Genomic DNA, 16039 nt, shown 5'->3' on the forward strand with positions numbered 1-16039 from the left:
GTTGTTTTGAGCCACCAAGTTTGTGATCCTTTGTTACGGCAGCCCTAGGAAACATATAGTCCCCCCAAAACTCTGTCCAGCAGGGCAGGGGGCACAGCCTTTCCCGAGGGCGTGGCCTGCCTGCAGGCAGCTGCACTACCGTATGCAACACACTGAGACAGTTGGAGCCTGAACTGTCCTCTGTCTGAAGCTTAAGCCTTGAGTGCACATACCAGCTCATATGCACACGTGCACACACGCACACATCCACGGCCCACTTTCAACTTCTAAGAATAATGTGCTGCCAGTAAAGAGGTCCAATTGGGTCTTAGAATTGGCTGACTCGTGGGGGAGGTTCCGTTGTGGTTTGGGTTGAGATCTCTTCCTTCCCTGGCACCGTTAGACAGCAGCGTGAACCATCTCTCCAAATTCGGGCAGCCTGACATAGGAGGCCTGCTCAGCCTTGCGGCCCGAGCCCCGTGCTCATCAAAGCTTGCAAACACGAGAAGCCTGGCAGGATGCCCAACCTTGGACTGGACATGAGGAGCATTTTTCTGCCCTCTCTGGGCTCGTGGCTGCTTCTCCTGGACTGAGACTGCTGTCTCCCTGCTGGCTCACTTTCAGCACTCAAGGGTATTTTTATTAAAGTCCTCTGGAGTGTTAACACAACAAAATATAAAACTGGTCCCCCAGCATGTGCTTGGCTGGGCAGGGAGCAGCCACCTCCAGCGGGAGGGGCTGGGAGCTGCAGGTGGTCTGGGAGCATGTTCTCACCCTGGCTTGGCCACCGACACTCCTGAACAACCACCTGCCCACTCGGGTCCTCACTTGCTAAAGGACGGGCAGGCAGGCAGGCTTCTCAGCCCCTGTGCGGTGTCAACACCCTGAGCTGACAGACTTCTTTCTGTGCTACAGGGAAGCCTGCTTGCTTGTTTCACGCTCATCCTGCATTCATTTGGCACCACTGCATGCCAGATGCTGCACAGAACTGGACTTGGTAAGGAAAACCAGCACCCGGTTGGCAAGACAGGCACGAGGATGGTGGAAGAGAGTGAAGGCAAGGCCAAGTGCAGACATCAGGTGGAGGAGAAGCAGGGAGGGTGTGGGGAGGAGCTGGAGTGGACCAGGCAGCAAAGGCCAAGGGAGAGCCCAGGGAAGGAAGAGGTCTGAGTAGAGGCCGAGAGAGGGTGGCAGGCCGGGCTGGTACAGGAGAGGCAGTCTGTTAGGGGCCAGATGGTGAGGGCGTCTGGAGTCTTTCCAGGAGGCTGCAGGATGCTGGGCAGGCACAAGGGCAGAGCGGGGCCGTGCTTGGATCTGGCTTTCTTTAGGAAGTGTCATTTGGACATCTAGGAAGTGGGTAGGGGGAGGGTCCTAGGGCCGCCAAGCCTCCTGCTTTCCGCTGGCTCAGAACGCTGCCAGCCATTTCCCCGTTGTCATTTTGAACAAACAGGGGTTGGTCTCCCCTCTCTGCCTGTCCTGGGGTGATAATCAGCAATATTAGGAATGGGGGGTTCAAGTCTGGGCCCAAGGCCCTATAGCTGTGTGATCTTCTGGCTTCGTGGACCTTGGGCTCAAGCGTCGTAGACAGACAGCTCTGCCGCCTACCAGCGGTTTCATCTTGGATCTATCACTTAAGCTCTCTGAAACTCAGCGTCCTACCTCTAAAATGGGCCCATTACCAACTGTGACGACAGGCATTTCACATGTTAGAAGAGGAGTCCATAAATGTAAAAATATCCAGCACAGCGCTGGCTTAACACAAATCCTCAATACAAGTGCGCTTCCTCTCCGTATGTCACAAACTGGGGGTAGGAGCTGAGGTAAACTGTTGTCAGAGCACAGGCAGGAGGTGTGGGGTGGGGGTGGGGGGCCCAGAGGAGCAGCTGGGCCAGTGGGTGGATGGTGGGCGGTATGATGTGAATGTTAGGGGTTCTGTCAGTTTGTCTACACAACCACTGAATTCTCCTGCAGCTAGAAGCTGTCCAGAAGCAGGAACACTCATGCCGGCAGACCAGTGTGGGCTTGGGCAACAGCCTGACGTAAGTGGATTTGGCTAGGCGGCTGGAGCATTGGCAGCCGAACACCGAGCCCAGCAGCCCCATCAGCACAGTGTTGAAGGTACTCCCAAGACTCCGGGTGTTTCTTAGCAACTGCCCTATTTGGGGGAACACGGAGTGCCACCACGAAGCTAGCTTGGAAGCATGTGCAAAACAGCTCCCCCAACCACCACGCAGTCCCCCCCACCCCATGTCCCGCCAACAGCCTGGCCCCCTCAGGTCAGCCGCTCTTCCCAGAGCAGTGTGACCAGACTAGAAAACCTTCCTGAAGCTATCAGCTACCCAACCGCCCTCCCTCACTGGGCAGCTTCCAGGACCAAAAGCTTCCAGAAAGGCCCTGGTTATCCCCTCAGCCCCCAAGCAAAAGTGTAGTTGCCATCTGTTGTACTTCAAACCATCTAAGCAGCTGACATGACAGGAAGGGGACAAAAAAGACACCTAACAAAAACACCAGACCCCTAACACTCAGAGCCAGAGCTGGGCATGGGGGGGGGGCATGTGTGGGGAGGGACAGCTTTGATGTACAAAACACTCCTGAACAGAGCCCAGGAGAGATGGGTCTTCTGTGGAATTTCACCACCAACAGAAGCCTTCCAGAAAGTTCCAGGATGCAAACGCTTGCTGGACTTTTGTTCTTTCTTCACTCTGACAGACAGTAGTACATCATTTTATCTTCATAAAATTTATTTTGGGGAATTAGAGAACTCTGCCAGGGCCAGGCTTCTTGGCACAGGCAGGCGATCTCAGATATGTATTATTAACACGAACATTTTCCTGTCGTGATTGCACACCCAATTTAAAATAAATTATCCAATTAAGTTGAGAAGGTGACGCGTTCTACTTCCAGGAATATGCTGCCAGAGACACTGTCTTGACTGTTCTCCCCTGAACCTCTTCCAATTAAGCAGAGACCGTTCGGGACACTGTGAGGATAAGCTGGGATGTTGCTGTGGAGACCGGAGCGTTTTTTCATCATATCGCCGTTGCAATCTCCTGATGAGAAGGGAGCTGGCAGAGCTCTCAGCCTCCCCCTGGGAGGAATGCTCACCGCCAACAACAACAAGGACAAAAGCTCTGTTGGACGGAAAAAGGACGAGGGATTGCGTCAGCTTCCAGGTCTCCTGCAGCCAGCTCCGAGAGTCTGCGGCTGGAGCTTCCTCCGGGAAGTCAGCTGCCCCGTGTGCAAGCCGGCTGTGCAGCCCCACCGGCGGGCAGATCCTGGGAGGGGCACGCATGCCCTGACCTGAAGGGGCCACAGGGCCAGCTCGGGGCCAACTCAGTCAGCCCCGAGAAGTCGGTATGTGCTAACCTGGCCAAAAAGATTGGGGCTTGGGGGCACAGGGGGTGAAGGGGGACACCATGAATGCCAAGAAGAGCATGGGGAGATAAAGAGGTTTCTTTCTAAAATGCAAATCTGCCCACAGCACTCTTGCGCTTCCAGCCGTAGCCATGAAGTTCCAACTGTTCCACATAATGCGCTGCACACTCCGTGCCCCACTCACTCTTCCAACCCCATGTCCCCCTTGTTCCCTGCAGAACCCTGGGACTCCCCTGGGAAGCCAAAACTCAAACTCCTAGCCTCATGCACATATTGTTCCCTTTGTCAGTGAGTCCCTCCCCAACATGGTCCAGCCTGATCAACCCAATCTCATTGCTCCGGGCCTGGGCAGGTGTCCTGACCTCCGGGGTCTTTCCCTCTGCCTTTACTTTCTGCAGCTTCCCTGGAAGATGCTGGTGCCAGGGCCAGGCTAGCATTCTGCTCTAACTGCCCACGCAGGTCTGTCTCCCCAGCCGCCGCACAGCCAGCCGAGGGCAGCAGCTGTGTTTTTAAAGGTAGGGCTGAACCTGGGAAGAAAGAAAGCACAGGTGAAAGAAAGAGGGAAAGAATATCTTCTCAAGAGGGATGGAGAACTAAAAACCTCCCAGAAGCTACGGAAGACGGGGGATCCCAGCAGCACGTGATGCCCCTCAAGCATGGGCCCATGGGTGTGGGCAGTTGATGGGGCCACTCACAGGCACGCTCTGGGCTTTGAGCGCTCTCTCCTCTCCACTCCACCGTGAGAGGTTTAAGAACCAGGTCTGAGTTGTTAACGAGTGAAGGAGTCATTAATCTCGTTCACAAAGCCAATCTCTGAAAGACTGCAGAGGTTGTAGAAGGACCTCTAGAAGAATCCATTTCACTCTAAGAGAGATAAAAAAAATCAAACCATACCCCGCCCCCCCTCCCCCCAAATTCCAACCATCAGAACTACAACGAACAAAGCCACATCCCAGGACACAGAGTGAGACTATGGGAAACGAGTGGGTTGGGGAGGGTGGTCTTGACCTGAGCAGGCAAGAACTAGCTGGTTTGGGGGCTCACGGGCTTGGACGCAGCCTCCTCCCTTATCTGCACATGTCCCAAGCTGACCGGGCGCCTTCGGTCCATGCCCGAGGAATACAACGGGCTGCGTCCTAACCTGGGCATCACTCCTTCCTTGGAATTCTACCTGGGTTTGCCCAGCAGCCTCTTCAAAAGCTATACATGGGGGCAGCAGGTCCTTGTCAGTGCGTAGCTGCAACCCCCTGACCTCCCAGCCTTCCCTAATGGTGTGTGTGACGGGCAATCTCCAGATACGCAGACGGAGGAAGGAACACCAGAGGTCTCCTATCATGGCTACGGCTAAGCCAGGACGGGTCCAAGTCCCCTACTAGAGTTCGCTCCTCCAGCGCAGAAGGGGGATCCTTCATCTTTCCGTCCACCCTGGGGACCCAGCCCAGGGCTGGGCATGTGACAGGCCCTCCGTGACACGCCTATCATAGACTCTAGCTTCACACCTGCTGTTGAGTCTAGCTGCTGTCCCGATCACACAGTTTTCCTTCAGAATGTGTGGCACTGATCATAATTTTGAAAATCTGAATGAAACTCCAGTAGTGTCTGAAATATATGTGAAATATATATGAAACATATGACAAACGACGTATGTCTCCCAAGCAGAGATGCTGAATCTTACCATCCCCTCCCTGCACCCCGTACCTGTGAATGGGATCTTTAGAAATAGGGTTCTGCAGACCTAACTGAGCTAAGAGGAGGTCATGAGAGTGGTCCTAATCCAGTAGGACTGGTGTCCTTAGAAGAGGGAAATTCAGAGAGAAACACACAGGAATAACATCACGTGACAAGCCAGGCAGAAACCGGAGTGATGCGGGTGCTGGCCGAGGGATACAAGGACCCACGGCCCCCACCAGAGGCTAGGAAGAGGCAAGGAAAGATCCACCCAGAGCCTCGGAGGGAGCATGGCCCTGCTGACACTGACCTTCGACTTCTGGCCTCCACGTCTGTGAGACAATACATTTCTGTTGTTCTAAGCCACACACTCTGTGGTTACAACCGTCCAGGACACTAATCCAGTTTTGTGCGATATTAACAGGCACCTGTCACACAGTGCCGGGAGTTTCATCAGCCCGGCTAACAGAGGGGACGAGCGCTGGGGGTGTGTACTTAGCAGGTGCCTGACACCTTGCACACGAGTTCACACCATCCGCTGAGGGAAGGTGCTGCTACGAAGCTCCCTTAACCATGGGGAAATGGACACTCAGAGGCCGGGCGTCCACTCCAGCCCAGAGAGTACTGAATGCAAAGCTCCTGCGGGCTGCTCCAACTGGGGCTGCTCAGAGAAGGGTGCTCCTCAGAGGCGCAAGGAAGCATCATTGAAATAGTAAAGCATCTTAGTCACTGAATTTCAGAAGGGCCTCCATATACAAAGATAGGCAGTTGGGTAAAGAAACTATGGTCATCCATCCTCAGTCACCCAGGATCCGACTCATCAGACCTCTAGGTGTGCTCACGTAGGAAAGCGGTACACAGGTCCAAACTTTCTTCTTTGCAGTTGTCTGAATTTTTCAAATTAGCGATGAGGATCACTTCTCTGGCTAACACTTGGTAGCACCTACTGTATTTTGAGCACGATTCTCAGGACCGACTGTGTGTGAACTCAGCTGACCCACACCCCGCCCCACCACCACGGTACAGGCTCTACTATCAGACCCATTTTAGGAAGGAAGCTGAAACTGAGAGGGATCAGGCAGAGCACTCACAGTGGAGCTGGATTTACACCCAGCAGTCTAGCCCCAAGTCCATGCTGTGAACCACCTTGCTATAGTGATGGATGGTGGGGGGGGTGTGGAGGGGATTGGGAGGGGGGAAGTTTCTTGAGGAATGACAATTAAAGTGTTTCAGCCCCAAACAGATACAATTAGCCCTTGTACCATTCGCTCTGATGCCTTCTACAAAGTACTGCACACATTTTCCACTTTTTTTTTCCCCTCTGTCCATGTCTAATATTCTGGAATGAGCTAAAAATATAACCTACAACAACAACAAAAAATAATGGCATTCTCATGCTTGCAGGAAAGCTTCCCTATCAGGACACACCAAGGGAGGGGCAGTTTGAGCCAACAGTGAGGAGATGCAAGCTAGCAACGGACAGAGCAGCCAACGGGAGAGAAGAATACAGCCGAAAGGGTGGGGAGTCACCCACCTTAGGCTACCTGTAGAGCACACTCTGGATGGATGGACAGGACTGGAGAATGGAGGAGGGGCTGGGGAGGACGCTGAAAGGCAGAGAGGGTCACACTGAGAGCGGGGAACCGTGAGGAATGCCTGCGGAGCACGATGGGACACAAGGAGGAGCAAGTGGCCAGGAGCTTCCCATTCACAGACCCTCCCCCATTCCGCCTCTCAGCTCAGAAACCAAACCGTGTGAGACTGCCACTTTTGTGGGGTCCAAACGGTCAGATGATGGCAATTTGTTACGGTTCAATGTATACACATAGTCACAGAGAAACACTGGCAAGGTTGAGAAAAGTGCTGAGCATGGGGGCACCTGGGTGGTTCAGTGGGTCAAGCATCTGACTCACGATTTCAGCCAAGGTCGTGCTCTCAGGCTCGCGGGACAGAGGCCCTCACGGGGCTCCGCGCTCAGCAGGGAGTCTGCTTGAGATTCTCTCCCTCCCTCTTCCTCTGCCCTGTGCCCTGCTCACATGTGGGCTCTCTCTCTCTAAAATAATAAAATCTTTTTAAAAAGTGTTTATCACGAAATGTAAAATCTACTGTAATGTTTGTAACCTTTGCGTTTCTCCCCGTTCCCCCTCCCCCCCTTCCTCTCCTCTCCTTCAGTCTCTGGCCCCTCTTCTTTCCTTCCTTTGTATTTTAAGCTGTATCAGGAATCTAATGATCACACTTACTCATCACTTCAGGGCATTTCATGAGAAAGATTCAAATGCCTGTGTGCACACATGTGTACTGTGTACATGCCTACGTATAGTGTGTACACGTGTGTACCACACACACATGTATATTACATATACTTGCATGGATACTGTATACACGTGGACGTGTGCTGTGTGCACATATGCATATTAGCATGTGTACTGCATACATGCACAGGTACATGGCTTGCACACATACATTGCCTGCACCTATGTGTTGTACACACACATATATTGCGTGCATGTGCATGCATGTTGCATACATGTGAATTGTGTGCATGCATAGGTGCATGGCACACCTGTGTGTAATGCACACACGTGTGCAGTGTGTACACACATGTAGCACACACATATCGTATGTCCATGCGTGTGTCTTGTGTACATGTGAGTGTACTGTGTACACGTGGAAGGAAGGACATAAAGTGTCCTCCCGTGGTGGCCACGCCTGTGTGACTCGCGGGACAAGAGCTGCTCCTGCCCTCACTGTTCCCATGAGCTGGCTGCTCACAGGTCACGTGGCCAAACCTCAGGCTCAGCGCTGGTGGGAGAGGAAAGGGCAAGAGGGCGAGGAGGTCACAGCGACCACTCAGACCCCGGACCCAACGGGAGCAGGGCCGTGCGGTACTGCAGGGCTCAGTAAGAAATGAAAATCACCTCTGTGCTACCTAATGGCCTCCTCGAAACTCGGGTGTTCAGGAGGCAAAGAAAATGAATGGCCCAGGAGGTAAAGTGTTTGCCTTGTGGCCAGGAATGCAGGCAGACAAGTCAGGTCCAAGTCCGAGGCTACTGCTTCCCAGAGAGGCCGTGGGTCCAGCAACCCGGGCTGCTGCGTTTAAATGAGGCGAAGCGTGGGAAGTGCCCACAGCTCCAGGCCTTAGACACAGAAGGTACCAAAGTGTGCTGGGCGACTGAAGCCCCGAACCTGCTCTCCCCAGAGAGTTAGAAAGTCTGCCCAAGGGAGAGCAGGTGTCTTCTCCATAGGAATGGCTCTACCGGCCTTTGGATGAGTCCCTTGCAGCCCAAGGTCTCCCTTCATGCTGAAGACCCTGCATCCTTAGCCCTGGTGCCTGGGCCACAAGGAGAGTCGCAGGTACTGAGACAGGGCCCCTAATCTTTGATGTCTTGAATTAAAACAATGACATTTTTCTAGTCTCAAAGCCAGGCTTTTAGGCACCCTGCCAACAGGCAAGACGACTGTTTTCCTTCAGAGGGCTCCCCGCCACCCCATTCCCATTGTGTAACTTAGAACCTGGGAAAATATGCAAAACAATAAACCATCTGCGAGTCTTTCAGACGGTGCAATTTGCAAGAAATGCTTTTACTTCTTCGTAGGACTCTGCATTAAACCAGGACTAATTAATTGCTACATTAAAGGAAAGCACCTTTAACATTTCAATGACATAATCATATGTAATTACGATCATATAAAGGAACACTTTATAATTAATGATGTCTCCACTTCCTGAAATGTGTAATCCTTCTGTCTTGAATTCCAAAGAGGTTGGCAAAAGGCAGGCACTAAATATAGATCAGGAACTAATATTTAAATCAGCTTTTAATTCACCTTTCAATACGAACTGCAAATCCAGAACAAAAGCTTACCCTTATTAGGACTCTTAAGTCTTTGTGTCTGTGGGGCTAAATATACAGCACCAACAGATCCTCGCAGAGAGGGCCAAAATTACAGGCCTGAAATGATTACCTCTGAAGAGCAATAATTTTGCCCTCGCAGCCACATTAACTGCTTTTCCAGAAATGCATTAGAACTCACCCCAACTGTCCTTGCTTGGCAACTGGGCTGTGTCACCACTTAACAAAGTGCTCTGTCTCCTCTCTGTGACTTAAAAAGGAAAATGGCTTTCCTTTTAATTAGGGAAATTTCCCACAAAGGTGCAAAGCCCGGGGTGGTAGCAAGCATCGTTCTTTTTTTTTTTTTTTTTTTAAGATTTTTATTTATTTATTTCAGAGAGAGAGAGACAGCGAGAGGGAATACAAGCAGGGGGAATGGGAGAGAGAGAAGCACGCTCCCCACTGAGCAAGGAGCCTGATGTGGGGCTCGATCCCAGGACTCTGGGATCATGACCTGAGCCAAAGGCAGACGCTTAACGACTGGGCCACCCAGGTGCCCCAGCAAGCATCGTTCTAAGCATTGAACGTGTTTATCTTCGTAACAATGCCGAGATGGCACTAGTATGATCCCCCTCATATAAATGAGGACACTGCAGCTCTGAGTTGCTAAATAACTTGCCCAAGCTACCAACGTTCCAGGAAAGACCCATCTGAGTGAACGGTAGACCAGTCGGGATGCGCAGACTTTCTAGATCTTAACGTTCATTCTGTCACTCAAGCAACTGACAACAAGGAAGGCCTGAGAACCTCCTGACAACTAATTTCTACTGTGAGCAAAGGTCTGCAGCAAACCTCTAAGGGAAAATGCAGACGGAACAAAATTCGACCCATAGGAACATGCAAAGGGCTTCTAGGAAAAAAAAAAAAAAAATCCCTATGGCACAGCTTTCCCTTCCACCAGAAAAACCTGCACAAATTGCCTCCATCTGATGTTTCTAATCTGCTTCATGGTCCACAACCATCTGCTTTCACCAGGGAAAGGAGCAGGCGGCGCTCCATGCGAGCGAGGCTCGAGGGTTTACCTTGTCATAATAGTATCGAAGGGCTCTGCTCAGCTTATCGTAGTTCATGTTCGTTTTGTTCTTCCGCAGGCCCCACAGTTTGGCCACTTCTTCTGCTTTGAGGAGCTTGAATTCACCATCGTTGGAGGTCCAGCAGATCAGATGCTCATGTTTCTGGTCCAGCAGCAACTGCAACAGGAACTGCCACAGCGTGATTGCACTCTCCATACCTGCGGGGGAGAAGGCGGGCAGAGCCGTCAGCACGGGTGCCCACCTGGACGGCGGCCGGGGGTGGCCTCGGGCCGGACGCCTCGGCTCCTGCCCTCCCTTCCACAGGGAACCCAACAAAACACCGCTTTTGCGTCGACCCCACAGGCCACTCGGACTCAGGTAAACAGCCCCGATTCAGAAATACCAGGAAGTCCTGTGATCCCTGTAGTCACGACACGCGTCCCCTCCAGCCAAGGGGTGGCATCGGGAGGAACGTGAAAGCGATTCACGAGCTCCCACTTGCATGATGAGTCCTCATTCCAGCGAGTCCCCTCTTAACACCAGAGTCTGTTCCCAACCAGACTCTTGACTGCTTTGTTGGTCAGTCTCGGAGCCCGTGATCTGCTGTGAATCTGGACCCCATGACGAGTGGGGGCTGGGCTCTGCCTGTCAGCGTGACTACATGCCGCGCTGCCCAGAGAAGGGTCTCTGTGGGGCTGCTCGGTGTCTTCCCCGGACTTCGAAACTGAGCGCGGTGCCACATGTCTCGGGGCCCAATGGACACAGCTTTGTGAACTGAAGGATCACCACCGCCACGTGAAGAGCCCTTTGCTTCACCAGACATTTGTCCTGTTACAGATCAAACCCATGGCCACAACCGCTCCGATGGGAAAAGCATTTTTCCCAGCTATGACTGGATTAGAAAATACTCTTTTCCTTTGACTCTGGTGTAGACTTTGTAAGGGCTTTTCCTTCTAAAATGCTGTTGCAATGCCTTGGAGCCCGGTAAACTCCTACTAACCTGTGATGACCCAGTTGTGAGGGAACTTCCCTGAAGAAATATTTTCCCCTTTCCCCCCAGGTAGTTCCTTATCTTCAGACATTTGAGGACTTTCATGGCAACGGGCACTGATTCTACTACTAATACTAATGCACTTATTATATCCACAGTTGTTAAAGTAGTAGGTGACCAGGATTAAGGGGGGTAATTCATCATGACAAGCACTGAGTGACATCTGCACCTGCTGAATCACTGTATCATACACATGAAAAGAACACTGCATGTTAACTATCATGGAATGAAAATAAGATTTAAAAAATAAAAATAAATCCTCTCAACGAAGGGGGGAGAAAACATTCATTGCATGAGGAAAGAGGTGGTTGGGCTGGTCCCCTGTCACAGCTGGACACACCGAGTGCCCCGGCTTTCACTCTGCGCTGAGTGGGGGTGAGTTGAGGGGTGCCAGGTTGAGGAAGCCAGGGATGACCAGAGGGTGGAAAATTGGCTTCCAGCTGGAGTTTCAAAAGCAAGCTGGGGGTGGGGACCGAACCAGAGAACACTAGGGTTCCCCACAAGGAGAGCAACAAGGAGATGCTGAAGCCGAGGGGTACTGAGCAAGGGGCATGAGTCCAGGACACCTGATAGCCAGGATAACTTCCTTCCAGGACCCCTTTGGGCCACTGGTTGTGTCAATTCCACAACACCTTCCCCGCATCTTCTTAAAGGGGCAGCCTTCAGGTGGACAAGTTACTTTTCTCCCACATGGGAACGGACATGTCACCATCCAACAAGCACTCACTTCTTTCTTCCTTTTCACATATTTAGCCAAAAGAACACATTATTTTTTTTCTCTCTAAGCAACCACGGGCTTTTCAGTTAAAGGAAAGCAGATTAGGAATGATCTCCAAAAACCCATAAGGCATTTTATTTATGGCTCTTTAAAGGAGATAGTCTTTCCAGAAATGAATCTTTGCCACCATGGCCACTCGGTCTGTGAGACAGTAAATCATGTCACTGTTAGATCAAAACCGCCCCTGCATTTCAAGAGTCTTGTAAGCACAACTGCCGTGATGTGTGGCAGCTGCCAGCCCGGGTTCCCAATATGACCCACCCTCCTGATTATTTGTGGATAAGCCACAGGCTCGCTTCTCATCATTGGCACTAAGAATTGCGAACAGGCGTCTCAAATTTTTTGGTATTCTTTTGGCCGAACACTTCAGACAGTAAGCTTTAAAATATCTTGGAAACTTCAAGCAGATGCTCAGAGGAACTGCTCCAAAGGGCAGAAGGCTGCCCGTGGGTCTGGAAGTCTGGAGGGCAGGGGCGGCCGGGCCTCTGGCTCGGGCACCAGGGAGGGAGGCGGTCAGCCACCTGCATGTTCAAGAACTCAAACCAGCATGTTCCAGATGGGACAAAGGAAACCTATCTGTGTATTCGAATGTATTTACACTTTCTGCTTCTGTCAACCAGGACTCCTAAAGCCTCTGGTGCTGTCTGAAACCCCCATTCATGGGACCCCAACCCCAGGTATGGGAACCATGTTCTCTGGGCATAAGTTAGGAGGATGAAACGTTCTCCATCTTCCTCCCCTTCTCCTATTGAAGTGACCACACAGCCGTGCACGAGGTGGGGGGGGGGGGTGCAGCTCTTTCTCCCCACCCCAGTGAAATTTGACCTTGACTGTAGGACTCCATCTGGCCAATGCAACATTCACTGGAAGGCATGACCATGCTGATCCTGAGCCAAGGTCTAAGAAGCGCCACATGTTTGCACTTTTCCTCTCATGCTCCTGTCCCTGCTGTGAGGCTACTGCCCCGAAATGAAACACAGGGAGCCAACATGAACTCAGCCCAAAGCCTTGAGCCCGGGCCCACGACCCACAGGCTAAGGCAGCATCCCTGAAGCTCACCGCGGGAAACAGAAGTGCCATGGTGCACCAAGGACGCGTGGGCCCGGTTGTCAGGTGGCACCATGGCGGCCAAAGTTGACTATGACAACATGCAGTGTCTCTGCTTTCCAAAAATTCTCTCTTCAAAGGAGTGCCGTTATCTTCGCACTGCAGGGTCGCATTCACAATCGTGAAGTGCGTCTAGACATGAAAAACACGTGCTGAACAGTGCCAGGGGTAGGGGTGGGGGTTGGCTGACCTGATCTCACTGCAAGGGCCACCAGCTGGCCAAGGAACCACCAGGGCCTTAGAGAAAGGCAGAAGAAGAAAAGAAAAGAGGGCGATGAACAAGAGTAGAGGAGCAAGTGGTGGGGGTGGGGCCCCACATCAGGGTCTCCTGGGTTTCTGGAGTAGAGGAAATGGGCCAAGGGAAGGCACGGAGCTGTGAACCGGACTTCACAGAGCTGCCCCTGCCAAGCGCTTAGAGACCAGCAGGGTGGGCCTTGGAACCTTCCTTTCCCAGCCCTCCCCCCAAGTCTCCCACACTGAGGTGTCACAGTCCGACGACCTCTGAGGACTGGAGGATTCCTTAGAAGTGTGACTGCCACCACTCTACAGGCGGGGATCTTGGCATCAAGCCACTCTTGCGTAAAGCACAGCGAGCCGGGTGCGGGGGTCCTCATTCTCGCCTTCTGCAGCTTTGCTGGCCACTCCTGTGTCCTCACTGGCCTTCCAGTGTCAATGAATGTAGAGCACACACATCTTTATTGTTGGAAATCCCAGCCACACGCGACTCAGAAATCTGTCCTGGGAGTTTATAATCACACCTATGAACAGGTTGTCCCCTTCAACCATGGGCAGAGGTAATTCTGGGATGGGGGGGGGACGTGGCTCCAGGCCCTCCCAGCCCTCTGGGCGCTAATCACCCAGATGATTAAAACACCATTAAAACAAGAGGGTATGTGGGCAACGGCTGGGGGGGGGGCAAGAGGCCCCCAGCTGACATCCCTGCGATGGTTCTCTCCACTCAAGGGCACTTGCTGTGCTGCTTTTAGCTTCAATCCTAATTTATTTTAATTACGATTAAATACATTTAATCAACATTTACGCAGTTGTTTCCACATACAATTATGCTCACAATCTATCACCTCTGCCTGTGACAAATTCTGCCCCCTCTGGGACACTGGAAAAGATTCTAATGCCATGACTGGGAAGCATGCCCTTCCAACAACGACCAGCACTGAACATATTCGCAAGTTCATCCAAATGAGTACTTCTATCACCAGAGAAAAGTTTTAAAATTAATTCTTTTCTTATTCTTTGACACCTAGAATCTTTAATAAAGCACTCGGTCTTAAAATGCAGGTACAGGGACGCCTGGGTGGCTCAGTTGGTTAAGCGGCTGCCTTCGGCTCAGGTCATGATCCCAGGGTCCTGGGATCGAGTCCCACATCGGGCTCCTTGCTCGGCAGGGAGCCTGCTTCTCCCTCTGCCTCTCCAGGCCTCTCTGCCTGTGCTCGCTTGCTCTCGCTCTTCCTCTATAATAAAATGTGTTTCACAGAAAAAAAAAATGCAGGTACAATAAAGTCCAATTTCTCCGGCTGCCATCCTAAGGAACGTGAGCAATCTAGACAGCATACTATAGCTCTTATTAAGCAAGAAGTTCAAGAAAGAGTGGATACTTGAAGTTTACGTTTGATATATTATTATGCAAACGGGGACCTGCTTTAAGTTAAAATATTTCCTCAGCCTAACCTCCTGCAGCGGGAGTCCCCACAATCCCCTGCTTAAAATATGCAGAACACATGAAAGAAATTGCTACAGATCTTTTAAAAATATTCCCCACGTCGAATTTTTGCTCATGAGAAAATGCTTCTCTTTCCCCTTCCCCTGCCCAGACCTGATCTTGAACGTACACAGTTTTGTCTGGTCACGTCACGCCATTCTTTATGCAAAAATCAAACTCTGCACTTCAATATTTAGGAGATCAGTCCATTTCTGATCTTACGAGAAGAGGTGCCTCCCAGCATCAGACACTTGGCCTTCCTCTGGCTTCCCCTCAAAGAGGACAGTGCCCGCCCTGGCCAGACCCACCTCCAGAACAAAGCCACCCGCTGGTTGCCTAGCGCTCCTCTCCCTTTGTAATTTACAGCCCAGATCTCACCACACATGGGAGTTTCATTAGATACTTAAAACAGTTTGTCCAATTTGAATAACACACATACTTCCTTTTAAAGGAGCGAGGGGGGAAACAGGTTCCCTGTGTTGACAGATGATTTTCATTAAAACTCCTACTATATTCTCCCTTCAATATAAACAATACTGGATATAAGCTCCTTAAGGTTTATGATTCTTACATAATGATAAAACAAAGTTTACAAAGCAGATGCCTGCCATGTCCCATTCAAATTACTGATTAATTTTATATGTGACAGATGATGTTTTGCTGAAAGATGTCCCAAACTCACAGCAAGGTTATGGCAATGACTGAGCCAATGAAGCCCTTTTGAGTAAGATATATTTTATACCACTATACCCTATAAAGATTCAATTCTCTCCCCACCTCTTTCAAAATATATATATATATATACATACATTTTTTTTTTGAGCGTTCACATTATGCCAAACACCATCTGGGTATTTGGGAGGGATCAGTGAACAGAAGAGACGAAGACCTCAGTCCTCATGCAGCTCACATCCCAGCAGGAGAAGACAGGCCATTCACAACAACAAACATAGGAATATTGACTATAGTGTCGGGAGAACAGCTGTACAGGAAAACACAGCCAGAGCAGGTTAAGGGGGTGGGCACCTGGGGGGGGGCGGGGCTTGAGCAGAAGGTCGTGGAGAAACTTACTAAGAAGCTATGGGTTGAGAAATTCCTTTGTTAAAGCAATTCTGGGGGTGCCTGTATGGCTCAGTCAGTTGGGCGTTTGCCTCCAGCTCAGGTCATGATCCCAGGATCCCAGGATCCAGTCTGAGTCCTGCATCAGCAGGGAGTCTGCTTCTCCCTCTCCCACTCCCCCTGCTTGTGCTCTCTCACTGTCAATAAAATCTTTTTTTTTTTAATTTTCAAAATGAGTAACAACATTGTTCTCATACAGATATAAAAATGAAAACATGGTAAAGATTTTATTTTACTCACTAATCGAGGAGGGAACTAGACAGACCTTTTAACAAGGTTAAAATATCCAAACGGCAGAAACATTTGTAGATCAGAAACACTGAAATGAAGGCACACAGG

The 16039-nt window shown here is 51.0% G+C and overlaps 1 protein-coding gene across 1 annotated transcript in view; it reads right to left on the minus strand.

The window, feature by feature from the left end:
• ELK3 (ETS transcription factor ELK3) overlaps window positions 1-16039 on the minus strand; it is a 68311-nt gene that overhangs the window by 30856 nt on the left and 21416 nt on the right. Inside the window, exon 2 of the mRNA XM_059402314.1 lies at window positions 9938-10146. Within this exon, the coding sequence (XP_059258297.1) occupies window positions 9938-10144 (207 nt within the window). The 5' untranslated portion in view covers window positions 10145-10146. The remainder of the gene's footprint in view (window positions 1-9937; window positions 10147-16039) is intronic.

This window comes from Mustela nigripes, chromosome 6, assembly GCF_022355385.1.
Source record: "Mustela nigripes isolate SB6536 chromosome 6, MUSNIG.SB6536, whole genome shotgun sequence".
NCBI classification, from domain to species: domain Eukaryota; kingdom Metazoa; phylum Chordata; class Mammalia; order Carnivora; family Mustelidae; genus Mustela; species Mustela nigripes.